We start from the raw sequence: 25,639 nt of genomic DNA, 5'->3' as shown, positions 1-25,639 counted from the left end.
ATTGTGTGTGTTATGTGATTAATTAAAAACATGCAAATCTCATTGACTACTTGCCTGCGCAGGGGGTGAGGATATTCCAATGTTGCTTTTTATCCCCTTGACCAATTTAATTTCGGATGGTAATTGGAAACAAGGGGAGTACTGGTATTGTCACTGGACTAGTAATGCAGAGGCCCAAGGTAATTTTTAGGGCCTGTATTTGAATTCCACAAAATCTCACTAGTTGGATCAACCAACACTACATTGGGTATGGACTAGATACTTGTCAGAGTAACTCCTATACTCATTGTTGTTTCGTTATGGAATATAGCATAAATCCATGGCCAGGAACGTTTACGAAATACTACTGTTCATTGTGCTCAAGTATAGTGGTTGTTAGCTGTGGTATTTATTTAGTTGTTCTGTAGATTATGATCTGTAAACACCTTTGAGTTGATTTATTGTCACATATTAGTAAACAGTGAAAAGTATTGTTTCTTGCACTCTGCTCATAGGAGAGTGCAGAATGTAGTGTTATAAATCATAGCTAGGGTATAGACAAAGATCAACTTAGTATGATGTAGGTCTATTCAAAAGTCTGGTAGCAGGAAAGCTGCTCTTGAGTCAGTTCATATGTGATGTGTGTATCTTTTTCCCCAGTGGAGAAGAGTATGGGGCAATGGATGGAAGGCTGGTTTGAATGGTAGACTGGGCTACATTCACAACCCTTTGTAATTTTTTGTGGTCATGGGCAGAGCAGGAGGCATACAAGCTATGTTTTCTATGGTGCACCTGTCAAAGGTGATAAATCTCACAACTGACATGCCACTTTTCCTTAGTCTTGAGAAAGTGCTCAATGTTACACAGTGAAATTTTACAAACCCTATACCTTCAGCACGGTGCTAATCGGAACTCATTAAGGTACCATCCCATCACTTTGTGAAGAACCTGGAATGATTGCTATTTGACGGTCACTTCAAACAAAGCTTTATTACACAAATGGAAAAGTCTTGTATTGATAAGATTATGGGATTTTGGTTTGCAATATCTGAGGCCAGCAGTATATAAACAAGTGTACATTAGTGATGAGTACAAACTTACAATTCCTGGTTATTGCATTGGAATGTAAAGCTAGATTTCAACTATTTACCTAATTTACTACAGTATAAAATATTTTAACATTTTATACAGGGTGAGGATGTAGCTAATAAATATTACAAAAATATTTAGTCTTCCAAAATTCATTTCTTGGAATATTCTTCTGGTTATCTCTTGTCTCGTTTTCTCTTTTTGCCTTCCTCTAACCTGAACTGATGCCTATAAAATGGAAAAAAGTCAATTCAAGGAGTTAGATAATGCTTAGCAGAAAAAAAGAGACACCAATGAAGTACAAGGAAACAAACTGTAAAAGAATGAAACCCTTGGAAGTAAGTGAGCAAAACTGTGATTGGATTTGATAAGACAACATGTGGGGAAGGAGCTTATAGAAGCAAGATCTCTAACCTGGATTGCCACCTCCTGCCATCATTCCACACTCGGCCAAAGGAAGGTAACCAGGAATCGTCTGTTTCTGACATGTGGTTGAAATTTGCACCAACCCTATTTGGAGGAAGTTTCTTCAGTTTCTCTTTCTCTTCTAAAATTAAAACAAATCTTGAGTGATTTATTTAAAATGTAACTACTTTTAGTTCAGTCTAATATACCACCTCACTGAAATCCATCTAATTTATTTGGCCTACTTTGAGCATTGTGTATAATGTGGACAGTATTTTCTCAAGCTGCATATTAATGTATGCTGTAACCAGAAACATTCAAAAGAACATGCTACTTAAGAGCACAATTATGCTAAAAGGACTGCAGCTCTAAGGGCAATTAGCAACAAATATTGGCCTTGCCATGAAGACTGCTGTGATTAATTACAAAAAATTGAAATGGTGTACACAGAACCCATTATAAAACATTGGAACTAAAAAAAAATACACTGGGGATTCACAAATTGGTGTTTTTGGCCAAAAAAAAAGCAGAAGTCCAAGAAGTGATCTTAAGATGTTCAAAGTTTAAGGGTTATAAGTAGATTGTTTCCTTTGGGTAGCAAGACAAATTTAAGACAAAATTAATAGCTTAAGATGTTTTTAATGGTTACAACATGCCATAGTCATAACCAAGATTTTTAAAAGGGACTGGGGGCTGAAATTGGTGCCATATACACCACCTGGACTGTCCAGTAAATCAGATTGAAATGTTTTATTACAGCTGCTATTTAATGGGTAATTTAGTAGATAATTTTACCTGTTAAAAATGTGTTTGTTTTTCATTTGATAAAGTTACAAAAGTGAAATCTTAGCTATTTCTTTTTGTTTGGATCATTTAGTAAATTCAGTTAATCTCCACAGGGATCATAAAACTTCCTTTAACCCATTTCTTTGGGCAATGTTTTTGACCTAAAATTTCCTCATGTAGCTTTGTTAAATTTTGTTTAACGATACTGGTGAATCATCTTGAACACTATTACATGTGCATTTATACAAGTGTAAATTGTTGTCTGTACAGTAACATAATTCCATGACATCGCAATCCATTCTAATCAAGTGGCAATCCAGAACATTAGACACGTACTCTGTTGGATAAACTCCTCGTAAGATGGCCCTATTGGCTTTGGTGTAGTGTCTGGATCTTCCTCATCGATAAGCCAGGGTGGAGTAGCACCTGAGGTCAGATGTAAAGATTATCAGCTGGATACAAAGGTATAAATCACTAGAGCATGATCTTGTTCAGAATTAGGTTTTTCCTTCGGTTTTAAAAGGCTGAGAAAAATGAAAATGGCAACACATTAAAAGATGCTGCTTTTCCATGTTAAGAAGAATCTGGTCTAACTTATTTCAAGTAATTCAAATAGGCTTGCAATTTGAGATTTTGCAGAATAAAGATGCAGATTTCCACAAAGATTTAACCCCCCTTTGTGATCCTGAAAATTCTTAAGTAAAATGATTTACTGTATAAAAATTTAAATAAAAACAGTTCTGCTGGAAGGGTAATTGAGAACATGATATACAGTACAAAGATCTAGATGATTTATCCTCTTTTCTCAATTTGTTGAAGGTCAGGTGAATACTGCTATTGGATGAGAAATGTGGGGGTAGCTTTTGAATTATTTGACAAAGGTGAAACCGAAAGAAAATGCTGGAAAATCTCAGCAGGTCTGGCAGCATCTGAATGGGGAAAAAAAAGAGTGGATGTTGAGAATCCAGATGACCCTTTGTCAAAGCTGTTTGAGGGTCATCTGGACTTGAAAGGGTCATCGGGACTGAACGTCAGTTCATCTCTCCTACCAGACGCTGCTAGATCTGCCAGCATCCACAGTAATTGCTTTTTGCAACCAGGAATAGGCAATAAATACCAGCTTTGCTAGTGACTCTCAGAACATGAAGGAAAAAAAGAATCTGAAGGGGAAGAAGGGAGAAACCAGTTTGATAAAATATAAATGGTCTAATTATACACATGTTGGGTCATGTTTTATACATGTGGCTTCCAAACCCTCAAATGGAGATTAAGGTGAAATTTAGTCACCAGATTTTACAGTACAATAAATGTAGGTGGCTAATAATGCATCTCATTGTACATCTGATATTAATCAGATAATCAAGTGATATTCAAGTCACCACCAGTATAAACTACTTTATATTCATTTATTGAAAATTACAAGGAAGATGTTTGTTTACTGATCACAGCAGCATCCAAATATATAACACTTACATACTCAGCTTTTCCCAAACCCCACTTCAAAATGAGTCATTACATTACACACTGAAAACATGAACAAATTGACATCTTCACCTGTGTGAACATTCCTGGTTTCTGGTTTGGACGTCTGGAACTATAGGAAAAGTTAAGATATTAATTGCAAATCCTAGCAGACCAAATCTAAAATTTAAAAGTGCACATTTTTAAAAAACATGAAATATTCTGGTAAACGTCAGTATCATTTTCATCTTTTCATATATGACCAAACAACAAGAGTCAGCTACATCATGGTTACTTAAAACAGCAGCGATGACACCAAAAATTATGTAGTGTCTTAGCCAATATCAGAATTCCTACAGTGCAGGAGGCCCAATGAATCTGCACTGACAACAATGCCACCCAGGCTCTATCCCTATATATTTATTCCGCAAATCTGGTGAACCTATGCATCCTGAGACACTAAGGCACAATTTAGCACAGTCAACCAACCTAACCCACACATCTTTGGACTGTGGGAAGAAACCAAAGCACCCAGAGACAATCTACACTGACATGGGGAGAATGTGCAAACTGCACGTAGTCACCCAAACTGAGAATCAAACCCAGGTCCCTGGAGCTGTGAGGCAGCAGTGCTACCCACTGTACCATCCCAATATCAGCACTGAAAAAAACGGTTAAGTCACCAGATGACCATTGGCTGTTCTCTTTTAGAGGGGAGAACTGACTGGTGGTGATTTTAACCTGACAGTCACCACATCTTAGGCGAGGTATAAAGTTGAGAAGACGGGGCCCCCACGAATAACTGCTGGTATGGAAATTGAACCCGCATTATCGGTGTCCCTGCACATCACTCACCAGCTGACCAGGAAATTGAGCTAACCAAACTCCGAGATAGTCTATCAAATTTAAATCACATCAAGTCACAGTTCTTAAAATCTACAAATCTCTTCTAAATCGCTGAAGTTTATTCTCAAGAGTTCAAACCTGCAGCATTTTCTCCAAAAGCTTTTTAAACATCCAGATAGTTGATACATGGAGCATATCCAATTTCAGCAGAAACAGTGTAGATTGGATTGACACACTGACTTTAGTTTAAATGATCTTACTGTTACTATATGGGTATATTTAGAGTGGGAGTATGATGTTACAACAGGCCAGGTCCAAGTCCTTTCCTGCAAGAAACCGCATTGAAATGCTACAAGGCTTTAGAAAGCAAGTCTGAGTCTATTAGTGTCACAAGTAGGCTTACATTTACACTACAATGAAGTTACTGTAAAAATCCCCTAGTCGCCACACTCTAGCACCTGTTTGGGGGGAGAATTTAGCATTACTAATGCACCTAACCAGCCTGTCTTTTGGAATGTGGGAGGAAACCGGAGCACCGGACGAAATCACGCAGACATGGGAAGAGCATGCAGATTCCACACAGTGACCCAAGCTGCGAATAGAACCTGCATCCCTGGCGCTGTGAGGCAGCAGTGCTAACCACTGTGCCACCCCAGCAGAAGTAGAAGGAAGTTGGAAGAGCCAATGCAAATTCTCTCCCCAAAACTGCTGTAAAATCAAGAGTTCATTGCAATATAAAGGATTTGAGGGTCATCAGCATTGCACATCAAACTTTCTTTCCATTTTAATGGATTTTGCTGCAGCATCTAATACTGCACCCAAACACACTGACACTTCACAGAAGTACCTCATTATATATTCACACATCACCTGGTCACCAACGAAAGTCAAGGTTTGTCCATTTGTCACATCACTTGAAGGGTGAAAATGTACTCCACTCGGTCCAGGTTCTGTCTCTTCAGCACTGTACCAACACCATGAATTGCAGAGAAACAACAGGATAATACAAATAGTTCTTGTAAAAAAAAAGCACATTCTCTCCACTATCCCCTCAAACAAACAAATACCTGGACAAATCTTCATTGAAATTATGAATCCAAATCACTATGGACCACAGTTGACCATTGCTGGTAGCATGCAACAACAGGGCTCTGCAGCCCAAGCAACAGCAGGTTGAATATCCTTGGCAATTCTAATGGTAGGGTGTTGGGGAGAGTTATAGAACACAAATCTAGGGGTATGTGTTCACAGCTCCTTGAAAGTGGAGTCACAAGTGGACAGTTGTGGAGAAGGTATTCGGCATGCTTAGTTTCATCAGTCAGAACACTGAATACAGGAGTTAGAATGTCTTGCTGAAGTTGTACAAGACATTGGTAAGGCTACACTTGGAATACTATGTGCAATTCTGGTCACCCTATTATAGAAAGGATATTATTAAACTAGAAAGTACAGAAAAGATTTACTAGGATGCTACCGGGACTTGATGGATTGAGTTATAAGGACAGGTTAGATAGACTGGCACTTTTTTTTTCCCTGGAGCATAGGAGGCTGAGGGGTGATCTTATAGAGGTCTACAAAATAATGAGGGGCACAGATCAGCTAAATAGTCAATATCTTTTCTCATAGTGTCCAGAGGGGCAATTTTTTTTTTATTACACAGAGGGTGGTGAGTGTCCGGAATAAGCTGCCAGAGGTATAGTAGAGGCGGGTACAGTTTTGTCTTTTAAAAAGCATTTAGATAGTTACATGGGTATGGAGAGATTTGGGCCAAATGTGGGCAACTGGGATTAGCTTAGGCGTTTAAAAAAAAAGGCGCAGCATGGACAAGTTGGGCCAAAGGGCCTGTTTCCATGCTGTAAACTTCTATGACTCTATACAAATACTGACTAAAAGAGAAAACACTGGAAAATCTCAGCAAGTCTGACAGCATCTGTAAGGAGAGAAAAAAGCTGATATTTAGAGTACAGATGACCCTTTGCGAAAGTGACAGATGACACTTTGACAAAGGGTCATCTATACTCTAAACATCAGCTCTTTTCTCTCCTTACAGATGCTGTCAGACTTGCTGAGATTTTCCAGTGTTTTCTCTTTTGATTTCAGATTTCAACATCAGCAGTAATTTGCTTTTATAAATACTATAAACCTATATCCTCACTCTACCAGACACATTAAGGTTGGAAACTTAAAGGCAAATCAACATTTTTACTTTCATTCCTCCTCCTTGACCCTCTGGAATTCATGGTGTTACCCATACTAAGTTCACAATGTATCTTCCCATCAGCAGCTCTACGCTAGCGGAAAAACATCCAAGCAACTGCTGGTGTCAGAAACATTTCCCTTTCCAGCACTTACACCTCCCTCTGCTACAGCTTTTATTTACACTGACAATGGCAAATTGTCTTTGTACCAATAACTCCCAAGTAGGGAGGAAGTTTGACAATGGTCAGGAAGAAACGAGGTGGGAAACTGAGTCTTGACCACAGGAGATGGGAGTCAGGATCATTCTGTGGTTAGTTTGGGATAGGTAATGGCAGCGGTGAGGAGCAGATGCATAGCAGTCCTTGGAGTTGCTGAAGGGGGTGTGGGTGTTGAAGGCCAGAATAACACAGCAAATGTATTTTACATTCCTCTCAATTCTGCCCATGTACATGGTTGAGTATTTAATAACACCAAGAAATAGCAGAAATTGTGTCTGCTGAATAACTCAGGGACAACTTCAGTTGTGTACCACTCTCCCCTGTTTTAACAGTTCTACCATTCCTGGGAAAAACAATTTCAACCATTAAATAAAACATGAAGGGAATCTATGAAAAAGTGAGTCACCAATGTCACTGCCTTTCCCAAGATTCCCTCTTTTGATTTGATTGTCAATGACTATTTGCTTAAAATAAAACCCTATCTGTGAAATTCCCTGGCCAGTAAAGCAGCTGACGCTACCTCATTGAATGTTTTTAAGGCAAGGACAGATACATTTTTGAACAGTAAAGGAATTAACGGTTATGGTGAGCGGGTGGGTAAATGGAGCTGAGTCCACAAAAAGTCCACGATCTTATTGAATGGTGGAGCAGGCTGAAGAGGCCAGATGGCCTACTCCTGCTCCTAGTTCTTATGTGAAGATAAACAAAATAAATCACATCCAATGAGGTTGGGGGTTAATGCTTGATCAAAATGCACTGCATTTTTCTACTGTGGGTAATTTTTCTCCCCAGTATTACACCACCTAATATCAACTGCAAATAATGGGGGAGGGGGAAGGAAGAAACTTCAAGGATAATTCCAAAATTTGGGAGGGAGGGAAAGGGGAAAGTACACAATAGGAAGAAATACAGGCAGCAGGAGGATGGGAGAATGGGATGATAGTTATAAAGCATAATCTAAAAGCCCTCCACCCTCTAGTAGTTCCCATATATCTGATTAAGATTTGATTTAGATAACACCACAGCAAAACCAGTTGTTGGAAGATACAGACTTGCCTGAGAATCTCTCTCATACTTTCTACAAGTGAAAGGAAGAATAGTCTGATCCCAGAACAGTGTCAATTCCACTGTATAACTAGCTGCTGGAATACACAAAAGCACAGTGCTAATTGTCTTTCCCCTAGTCATAGAATCCCTACAGTGCAGAATAGGTAGTCTCACAACACCAGGCTAAAGTCCAACAGGTTTATTTGGTAGCAAGGAGCTACCAAAGAGCAATGCTCCAAAAGCTCATGCTACCAAATAAACCCGTTGGACTGTAGCCTGATGTTGTGAGATTACTTACTGTGCCTACCCCGCAGTCCAATGCCGGCAATTCCACATTACAGTGCAGAAGGAGGCCATTTGAACCATCAATTCTGCATTGATCATAATTCCACCCAGGCCCTGTCCACATCATCTCATATTTACCCTTGCTAGTCCCCCTGACACTAAGGGGCAATTTGGCATAACCAATCAACCTAACCTGCACATCTTTGGAGTGTGGGAGGAAACTGGAGTACCTGGAAGAATCCCATGCAGACATGGGGAGAAGTTGCGAATTCCACACCCAAGGCTGAAATTGAACCCGGGTCCCTGGTGCTGAGAGACAGCAGTGCTAACCACTGTGTTGTCCATAATTGGAACACATCTAGCTTCACAACTGTACACATCAGTGGGACAGAGAAGTACACGCAACCTACATGTGCTGCTACGTGCCAACTCTCCAACATGGAATAGCACCATGGGTGTTGATAACTTTCAATATCGGCCTTTGAAGACTCATCCCCACGAGATGATGTTCAGGTAACCATGACATATCAGAGCACAGGTAGCACTTGCAGATACTAAGGAGCATGTTCTCCAGGAACTAGATATGGAGATACGCTGGAACGTTGGACAAACTGTTGGAATTACAGCAATGCCTCTTGATTTACACAATTCTTCCTGAATTATGATTCCATCAGAGCCAGTCGCCTTCCAGTATCACGTCAAGCAATATCTGGTCCAGCTTCATGTGCAAGCTTTGATAAGGGACACAAGTGTGGATCAGAAGTGCTTGATCCGACCCTCACTCAACATTCACATCTATGCAGTTTCCAATATAGATTAAAGGTGTCACACGGATGGACTGCTGCAACAATGATAATATTCAATCATTTCAGTAAAATAAAAACACTTTTCTCTTACCTCTCGTAGTGGTCGACTGTAAACACTGGGAATCCATCAACAGAATTCTGCTCTGCCTGTGGCTGGTTTTCATTCAGGAAAAATCAACACTTTTTTTTCTTAAAGTTTAAAAAATAGCATCAGCAGTAACTATTGCAACAGAGATAAATAAGCAGCCAATGTTCATCTGTAAAAGGCATTGTAACAAAGCTGTACAGATACCAGATGTTCAACTGCAAGGGTCTTGGTGAATAGGATATAATCCACAAGTCATTCTACTTGGCTTTACAAGTGCTCCTTGTGATATTTGGGTAACAGATTTCCAGCTATAAACTCTCACCCTCTTCACCTACATTGGTGAGATCTCTGGGTACAGAAGTCACATCGTTCTAATGCTGTTTGAAGCATTGTTAATGCTTTCCTCACTTAAGCAACACGAATGCAGAGGGTGTCCTCCACTTTATAATGGACTACTGTAGACAGAGGCAACCTCACCTGGCTTGAACCAGGTTGGCCACATGGAATGCCCAAAATGCAAATCCATAACCCCATCCCCCTAACCCTGAGCGGATGGGCTGCGAGAAACCATGAGAAATAGTTAAAGTTTATTAGTCACAAGTAAGGCTTATGCTGCCATGAAGTTACTGTGAAAATCCCCTAGTCGCCACACTCTGGCGCCTGTTCAGGTACACGAAGAGAGAATTTAGCATGGCCAATGCACCTAACCAGCACATCCTTGGGACAGTGGGAGGAAACCAACGCAGGCAGGGAGAACATGCAGACTCCGCAGACAGTGACCCAAGCTGGGAATCGATCCCTGGATCTCTGGTGCTGTGAAGCAGGAGTGCTAACCACCACACCACCCTCCTGGCCTATAGACAGAGGCAACCTCATGTGGCTTGAATCAGGTGACAACATGAAATGCCTGAAATCCAAAACCCAACCCCCCTAACTCTGAGAGGATGGGCTATGAGGAACAGTGAGAAATAGCAAAGGAAATACACTAAGAGGAAATCAAATGCTTCAACTTCCAAACATACCCGTTCCCTGGTCACATTAAAAAAGGAGACTAGCATTAAATTTGCTAGTCTAGCAAATATTTAAATGAATAGAATAATATATTATATTGGAGCCATTGTAACCAAGTAAATAATGTTTGCTTTGTGGAATTACTGTATTGCAATGGGTTATTTACTACGCCCTTTTTTTTAACAACATCCAAAACAAAGAATTGGTCTTCTATTATTCTCAACAGGGAAAGAGAAAGAAAATGCAGTGACTGGAAAATATGTACATACTGTTGAGTATCCTTTATCCAAAATCTTTGGGGGCAATTGCATTTCAGGTGATTTTGTTTTTGGGTGCAGCATATAAACTTACATTACAATAGCTGAAACCCAGGCTAGCTATTGTCTAAAGTAAATCAAATGACTAGAAAAGTGAGATGCATTATGAATAAGCAGCACAGGGTACCTGTAATAAGTTTTTTTTTGCCATATTCACCACAAAAATCACAAGGTAAACAGTGCAGACAGACAAACTAGACTTCCTACGCTAAAGGTCAATACATTTTTGGATGTGTTCAGTTTTTAGAGTTATGGATAAAAGGATACTCAACTTGTATTAAAATTTAATTCATAGTTTAAGAACATCCTCACTTCCTCTTCCTTTATGGCACAGAATCATTTCTGGGTACAATCAGACAAAGATGTTCAACTCTCTTAAAATGCACAGATAGAAAACTCAAAACATGCCCAACCTGACTAAGTTTAAGTTTATTTATTCGAGTCACAAATAGGCTTGCATTAACACTGCAATTAAGTTACTGTAAAAATCTCCTAGTTGCCACATTCCAGCGTCTGTTCGGGTACACTGAGTGAGAATTTAGCACGGCCAATGCACCTAATCAGCAGGTCTTCTGATCTGTCGGAGGAAACTGGAATGCCCGGAGGAAACCCATGCAGACACGGAGAAATCTCCACACTATGACCCAAGCCAGGAATCGAACCTGGATCCCTGGCACTGTGTTAACCAGTGTGTCACCATGCCACGCACAGTTTAACAGCAAGTTTTGCATTGTAATTAAGGATATTGCATTCATAATCAGTTCTTCTAGTTTTTACTCAGCATCACTTTTATTGCCCCAAAAACATGAGATCTCACCAGCGACACTCACATTTTATCTTTGAATATATAGCTGAGATCTAGGCCTAACTAGTTTGGAGGAAAGCATTAAAAACTTTGATTGTGGGAGGTGATTATTTCTGCATTTGAACCACAGGGTGAGGCCACTCAGCCCACTGAATTGAAGCCATCACTTGAATTCCATTTTTCTGCAAACTTTTACAGAATGGAGAAAAATGAGTGTGACATCTTCCACTCAATGCAGGAGAAGCAAAAGGTACAAATCAGATGAACAGTATGATCAGAAGGAGAATTTGTTCATACATTAGCAGAACCATACTCAAGGATATTACCATAAATAACTGTTCTACATTTAAAAAAACTCCACTCTGAATTAAAGTAATTGCTTTAGATAGGAGATTTTTTGGTTTATTCATGTGAATAAAGTGAAAAACATAGCATTCCTTTCCTTTCCTCTCCTCTCTCCAGCTGTGGCTGGGGGCTTCCAGGATGGGAGGGATATGGAGTTGTCTCACTGTTGTCACTCTCACTCCGCTACCCCATCGAGGTAGCCAAGTTCTGCAAGACTTAACAGGCAATGTTGGCAAATTAACTGAAGTCAAGTAAACATAGAACATAGAGTGAAGGCCAATCCTGGCTTTGCACAATATCTGCACACACTCTCTTGGGATAGCAGTGGAAGCAGAGTGGAAAGAGAATGAATGCTGGATTGCAATTGACGTAAAGAATCCTAACTTCTCTGACTTTCCATTTCAATATCCCTTCACTCAAAGCCAACTGTAGCTCCCCACGTTGCCCTCACTGAGATCGGCTAAAGCAGATCAGGAACCCAAAAATCTGGGACCTTCTTGTGGCTTAACGTACCACCATAACCAACACATTAAGGAAACCTCATTTAAATCTTTCAGAATCGTTGTGCAATATAGAGACCAATTGGTGTTAAGTACAACAGTTGTCATGGATACTGTTCAGGCTCATCCAGGTAAAACCAACCTCAAAGGCAGCCTGCACCACCTCCTGTCTTCTCCGTTCCGCTTCTCGAATGTATTCCGCTTCCTACAGAGAACAGGACCAAACGAAAATTTAAAATAATCATAACTGGAGTGAAAAATGAGGGAGAAACAGCAGTATCCATTAAACAAAGGTGGGGGAAAAACATAAGCCTGCCTTTACAAAGAACAAAGAACAACCCAGCACGGGAAACAGGCCCTTCGGCCCAACAAGCCCGCGCCGCCGCATCACCCTACACCTATTCTGCCCTGCGTGTCTACGAATAGAACCCCTGATTTAGCCAGATTCAGGGGAGAATAGTGTCAATTTGGTAAAACCAATCAGCCTAAGAGCACATCTCTGGGGTGTGGGAGGAAACTGGAGCGCCCAGAGGAAACCCACGCATCCGCAGGGAGAATGCACAAACTCCCACAGACACAGGCCCAAATCCATGTATCTGCACAGCTAGCAGTGCTAGTCACCGAGCTGTTGCGGCGCCCTTCTACCGGTCCAGGATCAAGCACACACACCGACACGAAGTACTAGGCCACTCCTGGAACCTCCAAGAGTAGCCCACGCACGACCCACCGTGTGCATGCCCCTCGTTTGACAATGAGGTGGACCTCCACCTGCGGAATAAAAGACAAAAACGTTAATCACAAGCCTGCCTTTCCGGTCTCTCCCGAGGTTCTAACCCTTATTTAATACCCCTACCATAACCCTCCATCCTTGTTTCACTCATGTGCCTATCTAACTGAACCTTAAACGAGTCCAACGTTCCCGCCTCCACCACCCTACTCGGTAGCGCGTTCCATACCCCCACAACTCTCTGCGTAAAGAACCTTCCTCTCATATCCAAATTATATCTCTCCCCCCTCACCCTTAAATCATGTCCTCTTGTATTTGTTACCAATCTAGGGAGCAGTCTCTCACTATTGACTCTGTCTATTCCCTTCAGTATCTTATATACCTCTATCATGTCCCCCCTCAATCTCCGTCTTTCCAAGGAGAACAGTCCCAGTTTCTCCAACCTTTCCTCGTACCCCAGTCCCTCCATGCCAGGCAACATCCTGGTAAACCTCCTCTGCACCCTTTCCAGAGCCTCCACGTCCTTCCGGTAGAGCCTTTAGATAGAGTCAATATATTCACAGAATGATAGAATTCTTACAGTGCAGAAGGAGGCCATTCAGCCTATCGAGCCTGCACTGACAACAATCCCACCTAGGCCCTATTCCTGAAACACCATGTAATAACCCTGCTAATCCCCCTGACACTAAGGGTCAATTTGGCATGGCCAATCAACCTAGCCCACACATCTTTGAACTGTGGCAGGAAACCCATGCAGACATGGGGAGAACATGCAAACTCCACACAAACCCGAGGCCGGAATTCAACCCAGGTCTCTGGCGCTATGAGACAGCAGTGTTAACCACTGAGCCACCCATTATTGGCAATAAGTACAGTAAAGTATGTGACTGCACCTACAAGCATTAAAAAGACAAATAGGTTAGCTCCTTTGTTAAAACAGCAAACGAAAAAATTCCTGCTGAAATTGTTAACAATGACACTACTGTTTCAATGACATATCAACCAGTGTCTTTGTCATTCATGGATACTAAGCCTCTTTGAAGCAATAATCAAGACAGTCCCTTGCAAAACCTCAGCATCAGGGGGATACAACAGCTGCTTTCTGATCAGAAGTATTCCCACATAGATACATTAATGGATTAACACCAACAGTGCACTAAAATTCTCTGAATTTTTTGCAATCTTCTTAAATAGCACTGGTTGTAAGATATACCTTTATAATCTCAGTGGTTTTGAGCGAGTATTACACTTTCTTAGTCAAAAACTGGACCTGCTCCACAATTTTAACAGAAACGTAAATTAACATGGCTTACTGTATGCCTGAATCTAATTATTTAAATAGTTGAGAAAGAGAGGCTTTGTTAGAGATTAACAATCTTCTTTTACACAACAAACTAACATTTTATTCCATCCAAATTCTCTCCCATTTTGCTCTCCAATGCTCCCCCAGCCATACACCTCCTGTATGGAAGTGTAGGAGGGGCACAGTGGCACAGAAGTTAGCACTGCTGCCTCACAGCACCAGAGACCCAGGTTCAATTCTGGCCCCAGGTCACTGTCTGTGTGGAGCATGCACATTCTCCCCACGTCTATGTGGGTTTCCTCCAGGTCCTCTGGTCTCCTACCACAGTTCAAAGATGTGCAGATTAGGTTTATTGGCTAATGCTAAATTGGCCCTTCGGTTACAGGGATAGAGTTTGGGTGGGATTGTTGTTGGCGCAGGCTCGGTGTGCTGAATGGCCTCCTTCTGCCCTGTAGTGATTCTACGATTCTGTGAAGTGCGGACAGCCAATCTGCTTTTAAAGCATAAAACATTCAGGTGAATAGACATTACACGGACAAGCCCAACGATATTTCCACCAATCCTTGCAGACTGCATTTTGGAGCGGCCTTTAGTCTCCAGTCAGCAACACTCCAGACTTTACAACAACATAGCTGAGTCACAGAAAAATGAAAGATGTGCATGTTTCACACCACCTTTCACAGCCTCAGGACATCCCAAAGTAGCTTTTCAGCCAGTGAAGTAATTCTGAAGTGTCATCACAGTTTTAATGTAGAAAATGCAGCAGCCAATTTGCAAGCTCCCACAGAGCGACAGAATAACCAGATATTTTATTTGTGGCTTTGAGATGCAGAGGGGGGGTGGGGAGGAGAAAAGGGAAGAATGCCTCTGCTCTTCCCTGAAATGATTCCATCTTTATGAAATAGTGCCATGGGATCCTTTACGTCCTTCCGAGTGGGGGCAGAGTGTGTCCTTGGTTTAATGCCTCAACTGAAAAACAGCGCCCCTGACAAAGCAGCGCACTCTCAGTACTGCAATTTTGAGTGTCAGGGTAGAATTTGTGCTGAGGTCCCTTGAGTAGGATGTGAACTCACAACCCACTGACTCAGGTGAGAACACTACCCACAGCTGACACCTTAATAATAACACTGCATAGAACCTAATTCATTTACACCAATTTAACCTACACACCTGTTTAATAAATTCATCCTCCTTCTCTTCATAGTTTTCCACTGCCTTCGCGACAGCTGCTTTGAACCTTAAGGAAATAAGACAGTGGAAAGAGAATTGTGAAAAACTGGAAAAATAAATCCTAGTTTTTAATCATTTTAAAATTAATTTTTCATCTCAGAATTGGGGACTTGCCTATTGGAGACCATTTGAGGAAGCAGGTTGGGCTCCGTAAACTCTAAAAAGTGTACATACATATCACTCTGCATAAAAAACATGTAACAGTGAAAAACAGCTCACATAGGCAGCGTAATTTTGCAGCAGACCTTCAATAGAGAGCTGGACGAAGTTCGGGCTGAAGCCAATATCGCTGCTTAGTGAAGGTTGTTGTTAACTCACATTCACTACAGTTTCATGGGACTTATTTTACCCCTCTCATCTACTGACTCTGTCTACACTTCTCGCTGCATCGGAAAAACAGCCAGCATAATCAAGGACCCCACACACTCTGGACTCTTGAGTAGATTGGGCCTGTACTGGTTGGAGTTTAGAAGGCTGAGGGGGGATCTTATAGAGACTTACAAGATAATGAAGGGGCTAGATAGGGTAGAGGTAGAGAGATTCTTTCCATTTGGAAATCAGAACTAGAGGGCACAGCCTCAAAATAAGGGGGGGGCAGTTTAGAACAGATTTGAGGAGGAACTTCTTCCCTCAGAGGGTGGTGAATTTCTGGAATTCTCTGCCCATTGAAGTGGTGGAGGCTATCTCGTTGAATATGTTTAAGTCACGGGTAGATAGATTTCTGATCGATAAGGAAATTAAGAGTTATGGGGAGCAGGCAGGTAAGTGGAACTGATCCAGTTCAGATTGGCCATGATCTTACTGAATGGCGGGGCAGGCTCGAAGGGCTAGATGGCCTTCTCCTGCTGCTATTTCTTACGTTCTTATGGACATACTCCCTTCCACCACCTTCTGCTGGGAAAATGATACAGCAATCTGAGATTACGTACCAATTTACTCAAGAAAAGCTTCTTCCCTGCTGCTAGCAGACCTTTGAATGGACCTACATTATATTAAGCTGATCTTTTTCTACATCCTAGCTATGACTTTTAACACTATATATTCTACACCTCCTTTTCCTCTCCCCATGTACTCTGAATGGTATGTTTTGTCTATATAGTGTGCAAGCAACATACTTTTCACTGTATCCCAGTGTATGCAACAATAATAAAATCAAAACAAATTAAATCCTTGTTCGGGGCACTTAGCAGAATTTTCTAGTATTCCTTTTATCTCCCATTTTATTAAAAATATATACTTTTTGTCCCTTTAAGGGATGGCGCATAGGGATCATTGAAGGTTGGGATGCTTGGCTGTAACATGACTGGGACAGGCTGGATTGATCACAAGTCATTTTCTCGCTGTCATAGGGACGGTATGGTGGCACAGAGGTTAGCACTGCTGCATCACAGTACCAGGGACCTGGGTCACCGTCTGTGTGGAGTTTGCACATTCTTCATGCATTTGCATGGGTTTCTTCCAGGTGCTCCGGTTTCCTCCCACAGACCGAAAGACGTGCTGGTTAAGTTCATTGGCCATGCTAAATTCTCCTTCAGTGAACCTGAACAGGCACCAGAGCGTGGCAACTAGGGGATTTTCACAGAAACTTCATTGCAGTGTGACTGATAAATAGATTTGAACTTTAACTCTATTTTCATATGTTCTTTGTGGAAGCTTGCTGAGCATGACTGCAGGAATATATTTCAAAATAGATCCCCAATCCCCTGTTACTTTAAAAATAAAGTCTGGAGTTTCAAAGAGTGAAAGGTGATTTTATTGAAACATAAAAGATTGAGTGGGGGCTTGAGAAGGTACATACTGAGAGGTTGTTCCCCCTGGCTGAAGACCCTAGAATGAGGGAGCAGAGTCTCTGGATAAGGGGCTGACTATTTAAGACGGAGGACAATGGCCTAGTGGTAGTATCGCTAATCCAGAAACTCACTAATGTTCTGGGGACTCAGGTTCAAATTCTGCCACAGCAGCTAGTGGAACTTGAATTCAATTTTTTCAAAAAATTCTGGAATTAAAAAGCTACTGATGGCCATGAAACTATTATCGATTAGTGAACCAGATGGGTTTTTTCAACAATGTTCATTAAGAAAGGAAATCTGCTGTCCTTACGTGGTCTGGCCTACATGTCTCCAGAGCCACAGCAATGTGGTTGACTCTCAACTGCCCTCGGGCAAGTGGGAAGGGCAATAAATACTGGACAGCCAATAATACTCAAGTCCCATGAACGAATAAAAAAAAGCAGAACTTTTTTTTTTGCTCAGACAGCTCAATAGTTGAGCATCTTAAAGGCTGAGATTGATCAGATGTTGGAACTTTAAGGGGCTAAGGGAAGCAGACAGGAAAGTGGAGTTGAGGTTGAAGATGATTGTATTGAATGGCCTTTCCTCTCATTTCTACAGTTGCGCAAGATCAATTTTAGATAATAAAAATATTGATTGCAGAGTCAAAATCCATCACTTACTTCTCATAAGCATCGCCAGATAGCAGAAACTTGTCTTTCAATTTAATATCTGCTTTGTTTTCCCACCAGAATGAATTGGTTTGCTTCAAGTGTTCTGGGCTACACAAGAAAGTCAAAAGGTTAGCGTTTAAAAGGACAATCACAGCAGCTGAGATACAAATCAGAACGATGAGTGCAGCTTGGTTGCCTGTAGCAACCACTGAAATTGTCCTTTGCTAAAGCAGGAAATTCTTTATTCTATAATGGATTGAGGTGGGAGAAGAGATGATTCAGTACCTTACAAAGTGTTCCAGCAGTCCTCCGTACAGCACAGCGAGGCTTTCATTGGTGATGTGTTTCTTCACCTCCCTCTTGCAGCAGTAACACCAGAAGTTCTGCTCGTGCTCTGTGAAGTCATATTTCTCCACTTTCACCTCTTTAAGGGACTTCTGAGCATCCTCTACCTGGGGATCAACAGCCACCACTTTCAGAGGAAATGTTGCCGCTTTGGTGAACCTCTCTACATTATGCTCAGCAAATACACATTTACAAAAATGAGAGAAATGGAACCTTTTGAAAGCCTGTTAAACAACGGGACGGCATGGCACGGTGGCACAATGGTTAGCACTGCTGCTTCACGGCCCCAGGGACCCAGGTTCGATTCCTGGCACAGGTCACTGTGTGGAATTTGCATGTTCTCCCGATGTCCGCATGGGTTTCCTCTGGGTGGTCCATGGAGGAAACTCTTTCCACATTTTGAAAAACATACTGGTTAGGTGCATTAACCTGAACAGGCGCCGGACTGTGGCGACTAGGGGAATTTCACAGTAACTTCATTGCAGTGTTAATGTAAGCCTTACTTGCGACTAATAGATAAACTTTAACTTTAAATATCTCCCTGCCAGGTTCTTGGTTTAAATGCAATTCTGTTTGTTGAAAACTTGCAAGACAACTATCCCTCCCTTTGTCTCACTAAACACCACTTACATTTTCACAAAAGAATGATACTGGAAGAGTAAAAGACTATCAAACAATCCCAATTTGGCCATCTGGCCCATCAAATTTGCACCAACTCTCCGGTCGAGCATCTCATCCAGGCCCTTTCTCCCACCCTATCCCTATAACTCCACATATTTACCATTGCTAATCCATCTAACCTACATATCTTGGGATATTAAGGGGCTGTTTAGCACAGCCAATCCACCTAACCTGCACACTTTTGGATTTTGGGAGGAAACCAGAGTAAACCCAAACACACAGACATGGGGAGAACATACAAACCCCACACAGACAGTCACCTGAGGCCAGAATTGAATCCGGGTCCCTGAAGCTGTGAGGCAGCAGTGCTAAAAAATGTGCCATCCCAAAAGGTTTAAGATGTTTAAACATATTTGCTAGGGTAGATACAGAGAAACAATATCCAAACAAATATAACTTGGCAGTTCAATGAATGCTGTCATTCACACAAAAATTGTGGAAATCTGAAATTTTCCTATCTCCCAAGGTAATGGGGTGTGCGTGCATGTCCGGGGGGGGGGGGGGGGGGGGGGGGGGGGGGGGGAGGTAGGGGAAGATCAATTGAAAATATCAATAATACAGATGGAAAGGATTTTTTAGGCACAGTTACTAAACCAAGGCAATAGAATGAAGTCACAATCACATTGAATACAGGATAGCTTACACTTCATCTTATCCCTGGCATACTAACAGCATTGAAGAGTTCAGGATAGAATTTCATGATCATGACTATCACAATCTGGATTTGTAGTATTTATTCTCATTGAGAGCCTGGCATGAGATGGAGGGCATCGGTAGGAAACCCATGACATCATTCTCGATCACAACAGTAAGAGGGTCAATAGTTAAAACAATTCATCATTCACCTAATGGCCTGCTATCCTACATTACTTTACTTCACACACCAACTCACTTCTGTTGCTGCGGATGAGGTTTAACCTTAAAAATGGACTTTTCACAACACACAATAGAATATTTGGAGCAAATCCAAATTATAACGAAGTGTTATTCTCTATTAGTTAATAATAGATTTGGTTGACCTACATTTTCGTAGGCACAATGCTGAGTAATGACTTTGCAACTGATTACACATTGATTAAGGTACATTAAGAGCTTTCAGGAATGTTAATTTGCTTGTGTAAACAAAAAAATACAAATATACAATTTTAAAACAAAACCCAAAAGATGGTTTTAAGCATAATTTTAATTTAAACAACTAAAACTCCAATTTAAAAACTTCAAATTGACAAGACTAAACAACAGAAAAAAATACAGCTAATGGGTACAGAGGCAAATTATCGTTCTCAATGCAAGTGGAATGTGCAATTATGTCTCACAAGTCACACTGCTGCAAAGGCATCAAGGTCACTTCAGCCTGCAAACGCTGGCATTATATTTTATCAATTATGATCTGAACATAAAGTGGTAGAATTCATTATATCCTGAAGGACAGCACAGTGGTTAGCATTGCTGCCTCACAGCACTAGGGACCCAGGTTCAATTCCTGGCTTGGGTCACTGTCTGTGTGGAATTTCTCTGTGGGTTTTCTCCGGTTTCCTCCCAAACACGTGCGGGTTAGGTGGATTGGCCATGCTAAATTACCCTTTAGTGTCAGCGGGACTAGCTAGGGTGAATGTATGAGATGATGGGGATGGGGCCTGGATGGGATTGCAGTCAGTGCAGACTCAATGGGCCAAAAGGACTCCTTCTGCACTGTAGGAATTCTATGTTAGCAGTGAATGGGTGAGCCAGACTATAATGCTATAATTTATGATATGCCGCCAATAAGTATTGGTTTTAGGTTCTACCGTTGGATAATATCTCTGAGCAGAGTTTTTAATTATATTTTAGTCACGGGTGGCTGACAATGCCCATGTTTATCACCCTTTCGCAGGGTGAGCCATCTTCTTGATAAGCTGCAATCTGTGGTGTATGTGCACCCACAGTACTGTTAAGAGAGTCCATGGCCACAGACATCAGTTACACAGCAATTCGTAGCAGTACTTTTTTTTCAAAAACATGATGAGAACACAACAGCATTTGTTACATAATTATGAAAAAGCAAAACACCATGTGCCTTTCTGTATCTGATTTCAACTGTCAATGCAAGAGAGCTCAAAATCTTCAAGGCATGGCCGCAAATCATCTTTTAGTGGTATTGATGAGAGTGGCAGTAGGGCAGCATGGTTAAGCACTGCTGCCTCACAGCGCCATAGACCCAGAATCAATTCCAGCCTCAGGTCACTACTTGTGTAGAGTTTGCATGTTCTCTCCATATCCCTGTGGGTTTCCTCCGGATACTCCAGTTTCTGTATACAGTCTAAAGATGTGCCCCTCATCACCTACCCTATCCCCCCACCCAACCCCCTGCCCCCTCCTCCTATTCCCCACCCCTTCTACCCTCCGTCCCCCCAACTCCACTCTCCCCTACGCCACCCAGCCCATCCCCCCACCTTCCCCGTCCCACCCACCACGCCCCCCTCCCATCCCCCACCGTATCCTCAACCCCGTCTCCCTCCACTTCCCCCACCCCTGTCGCTCACTCGCTCCTCCCCCACTTCCCACCTCTCACATCCCCCTCCCATTCCCTTCTGTCCCCATCCCGCTCACCTTCCTCCCCCTTCCCCCGCCCCCCTTTACCTTCTGCAGGAAGCGGCCTAGCAGAGCCTCGAGCCTCTCCTGGTGCTTCAGGCCGTACGCGTGGGCCCGGCCCCTGAAGGAGGTCTGCCTGCAAACCTCGCAGTAAAACGCAGTCCCGGCCTCGACCCCAGTTTTCCTCCTCGCCCGCTTCCCCATTCGGGAGGCCAAAACTCCAGATCCGCACACTAACTCTCGGCTAAATCATTAAAGGGCGACTACAGCGGCTCACCCTTCCCCTTTAAGAGCCCCAGTGACGGTTCCATCTGTCCTCCCGCGCAGAGCGCCCCCTGTCCTGGAGGACCACATCGATCTTTCATTGCTGTGGCGCCTTTCAGAACACAGTGGGAAGTCTCACAACACCAGGTTAAAGTCCATCAGATTTATTCGGTAGCAAAAGCCACTAGCTTTCGGAGCGGTGCTCCTTCGTCAGGTAAGTGAGACTTACATTCTGATTGCAAAATCTCACTAACTGTCCTGTGTGGAGACAATACCCACCTCTTTAACCTGTGCTTAACGCTCTCTCCACTCACATTGTCTGTACCTTTAAGACCTGATTACCTGTAAAGACTCACATTCCAACCATTATTTTGTAAAATGAGTTTGTGTCTTTATATGCCCTGTTTGTGAACAGAACTCCCACTTACTGACAAAGGAGCAGCGCTCTGAAAGCTAGTGGCTTTTGCTACCAGATAAACCTGTTGGACTTTAACCTGGTGTTGTGAGACTTCTTACTGTGTTTACCCCAGTCCAATGCCAGCATCTCCACATTATGCCTTTCAGAACCACAGACCATCCCTTTATAGCCAATGAAGTTTTTTTAAGCGTAATCATGCAGGATTACACCTTCTTAAAAGCCATTAGGGATAGACAGTAAATGCCAGCCTGACCAACGAAGCCCACCTCCAGTGGAGAAATAAAAAAACACGGCAACCAATTTGCTCACAGGATGCTCCCAATGAGATAGTGACCACATAATATTTTTTCATTCTGTTGGTTAAGGGGTAAATATTGTCCACAACACATAACCTCTCTGCTCTTCTTTGAAATTATGACATGGGATCTTTTACATCCACAGAAGAGGAAGAACAGCCTTGGTTTAACATTTCATCCAAAAGACAATACCACCAACACTGCAGCACTCCCTCAGTGATACATCATCAACAGCCTTGACTTTTGCACACAAGTTGTTGACTGTAACCAAACGTAAATTCCTCCATTTTGTTGTCAGGGCGATCCAGCTGCCCCCAGCGCACTCGCAGTGCCTGGAAGATTATGGTGCAATGTTGTGTTTACTGGCTATAAACGAGGCCTTTGAAACCAAAGAGAGCACACTGCTCTCCTCAAGATTGAGGGTGTTTATTGCCGCAATGAAACAGAATTCTACCTGGGCAAGAGACGTGCTTACGTCTACAAAGCAAAGAACAATACTGTCAGTCCTAATGGTAAACCAATCAAGACTCGTGTCATTTGGGGTAAAGTGACCTGTGCTCATGGAAACAGTGGCGTGGTGCATGCCAAGTTCTGCAGTAACCCGCCTGCTAAGGCTATTGAGGACATGATGTGGGTATGCCAGCGTTGGACTGGCGTAAACACAGTAAAAAGTCTGACAACACCAGGTTTTAGTCCAACCGATTTATTTGATAATAGACTCACAAGCTTTTGGGGTTAGCCCCTTCATCAGGTGAATGGAGAGTTCTGGCCTCAGACAGTGCACTTGGTGCTTTATATGCTCTGTCTGAGGCCAGAACTCTCCATTCACCTGACAAAGGGGCTAACCCCGAAAGCTTGTGAGTCTATTATCAAATAAATCGGATGGACTAAAACCTGGTGTTGTCAGACTTTTTACAAGGCTATTGAGCACAGGATTCGTGTGATACTGTATCCTTCAAGGACTTAAAGCACAGATGTACATAAATTGACAATAAATAGTAAAATGATCTAAAAAACACAAACATAAATTGATATAAAGTTAAAGGAAGAAGGCACCAGAACAAGTAACTAAAGGTTTGGTCAATTAGATAGATGTTAAAAGGAGAGGAGAAAGAAGCAAAACATACAAGTTTAAGTTTATTTATTAGTGTCAAAAGTAGGCTTACATTAACACTGCAATGAAGTTACTGCGAAAATCCCCTAGTTGCCACAATCCAGCACTTGTTCAGGTACGCTGGGAGAATTTAGCATAGCCAATGTGCCTAACCGGCACAGCTTTCAGACTGTGGGAGGAACCCTGAACACCCAGAGGACACCCACACAGACACCAGGAGAACGTGCAGACTCCACACAGGCAATGACCCAAGGCCGGAATCAAACCTAATCCCTGGCGCTGTGAGGCAGCAGTGCTAACCACTGTGCCACCGTGCTGTCAGGGAAGGAATCTCAGAGCTTCAGACCTAGGGGACTGGAGATAGGGCTGCCAATGTGTTTTGTTTTTTACTCCACACTTAAAGTTACAAAGCCAATGCTCAGAGTGGACCGGGCAAACACTAGTCTAACCCTTGCTTGTTCCAAAAAAAATTCAAAATCTAATTGAATCCAATTCATGGTTCCAACAAGGGAGACAAACAAGATCCAAGTTGACGAGATAAGGCATTGCACCCCGTCTTGGACTTGATGTGACGTTTTATCTTAGCCAAAGGCTAAGAAACGATGGAGTGAAGGAACTAGAAGTGCATAACAGTTAGATGAATGTAAGTTTTTGTGAAGTTGAAAGATAGTGGATTTGCACTGCTGCCTCACAGCATCAGGCACTAAGGTTCAATTCTGGCCTTGGGTGACTGTCTGTGTGGAGTTTGCACTTTCTCCCCATATCTGTGTGGGTTTCTTCTGGGTGCTCTGGTTCCCTCCCACAGTCCAAAGACGCACTGGTTAGGTTGATTGGCTATGCTAAATTGACCCTAGTGTCAGGGGGATTTAGCTGAGTTAATGTGTGGGGTTATGGGAATGGGACGTGGCTGAGATTGTGGTCGGTACTGACTTGATGGGCCGAATAGTCTCCTTCTGTACTGTAGGGATTCTATGGCTAGAGAAAGGCCCACAGCTGAGCCGGTAGGCCCTTGCTGTGTTGTACCAGTCTATGATTCTATGGGATGGGGGTATAGGACCCAGTTTTTAAGTGGATTGGAAGCCAAGTCAGTCAACAAGGACAGGGGTACAAAAATAAACAACAAGCGCTGGAAATACTTTGTTAAAACAGACACTGAATATAAAGTCAGCATAGAATCATAGCTTACAGCCATTCGGCCCATCGAAAGGGATAGCCAATCGGCCCCATTTGAAAAAGAAGGATCACTTAAGAGTTCTCTCACAAGAAACACAACATGAAAGAAAAGGAACAGCACCCACGCTAACTTCCGCACTCACAGCATGTGAAACAGCAAGTTCATTAAGGTTCAGTCTGTATTCTCCTGCAGAATTCAGTGATGATTAATTTTCTCTTTCATATTCCCTTTGAGAGGGAGATATATGTTATCCCCGTATCATTTAAACTGTGGAGGGGGTGGGGGTGAATGAGCAAATCTCAAATCCTCTTTTTACAAGGACATGGAGTGCTAAAGGGGTGGAGGAAGACAACTGGCACTGCAATTTCAGTCCGTGGACCGTAATTAAACGTGGGGAGTAAATTTCCAAATATCACACCAAGGCTTACAGATGGTTCCTTAAAAATAATAATAAACGCACACGAGGATTTGCAGCACACTCGTAGGTTTGTGGGCAAGAGAAGGTGCAATGTCCCTTTTAATTATTTTGCCCTCTCAACGCTCGCGATAGCTTTATTTCTGGTGTGTGTGTGTATGTGTGGGTTTTTTTTGCTCTAGTAGGATCGGAAGAGGAGACACAGAGACATCGGTGGGTGAAATCGCAGCGCTGTGTGGAGAGGGAGCAGTGAGTTACCTGGTCAGTTTCAGAGCTTCCCCGCTTGGTAGCGAAGTCTCTCCCTCAGGGCTACATTGTAGCCAAATTGTAGGGTGAAATTGTCTCGTCTTCCCAGCGTGTGAACCAGTGCCCACATGTAACCCATACCTTCACCCCTCCTCTCTAACTGATCTCAGTTACAATTTTGGGGGATTCTTGCCTCCCCTTTCTCAAACTTAAGTCCATATCAAG

The 25,639-nt window shown here is 42.4% G+C and overlaps 2 protein-coding genes across 3 annotated transcripts in view; one reads left to right on the top strand and one right to left on the bottom strand.

Annotated features, from left to right (window-relative positions):
- Positions 1 to 86: 86 nt before the first annotated feature.
- On the bottom strand, positions 87 to 21,957 carry cenatac (centrosomal AT-AC splicing factor). Of its 2 annotated transcripts, XM_080214845.1 has the most exons (11): positions 21,536 to 21,957; positions 18,176 to 18,342; positions 17,900 to 17,998; positions 15,388 to 15,454; positions 12,330 to 12,392; positions 9,213 to 9,274; positions 5,437 to 5,530; positions 3,814 to 3,853; positions 2,596 to 2,685; positions 1,483 to 1,615; positions 87 to 1,296 (listed from the first exon to the last, which is right to left on the bottom strand). In XM_080214845.1, exons 1-11 carry the CDS (start codon positions 21,689 to 21,691, stop codon positions 1,245 to 1,247), a joined length of 1,023 nt encoding a protein of 340 aa, XP_080070971.1. In that variant the 5' UTR covers positions 21,692 to 21,957; the 3' UTR covers positions 87 to 1,244. The 2 variants fall into 2 exon arrangements, 1 of the variants encoding a protein (XP_080070971.1); XR_013889653.1 differs by lacking the exons at positions 87 to 1,296; positions 1,483 to 1,615; positions 2,596 to 2,685 and adding an exon at positions 2,758 to 2,783 and having other exon boundaries at positions 3,814 to 5,530.
- Positions 21,958 to 25,369: 3,412 nt separating this feature from the next.
- The window catches only part of LOC145359925 (E3 ubiquitin-protein ligase DZIP3-like), a 107,065-nt gene continuing 106,795 nt past the window's right edge, over positions 25,370 to 25,639 (top strand). Inside the window, exon 1 of the mRNA XM_080214795.1 lies at positions 25,370 to 25,381. The gene's annotated coding sequence lies outside the window, so the exon portion shown is untranslated. The remainder of the gene's footprint in view (positions 25,382 to 25,639) is intronic.

The sequence above is a fragment of the Carcharhinus amblyrhynchos genome, chromosome 29, assembly GCF_965287045.1.
Source record: "Carcharhinus amblyrhynchos chromosome 29, sCarAmb.v2.hapA, whole genome shotgun sequence".
Lineage (NCBI taxonomy): Eukaryota > Metazoa > Chordata > Chondrichthyes > Carcharhiniformes > Carcharhinidae > Carcharhinus > Carcharhinus amblyrhynchos.
The sequence above is the reverse complement of the archived record's forward strand: the minus strand, read 5'-3'. Positions and strand labels throughout refer to the sequence as shown.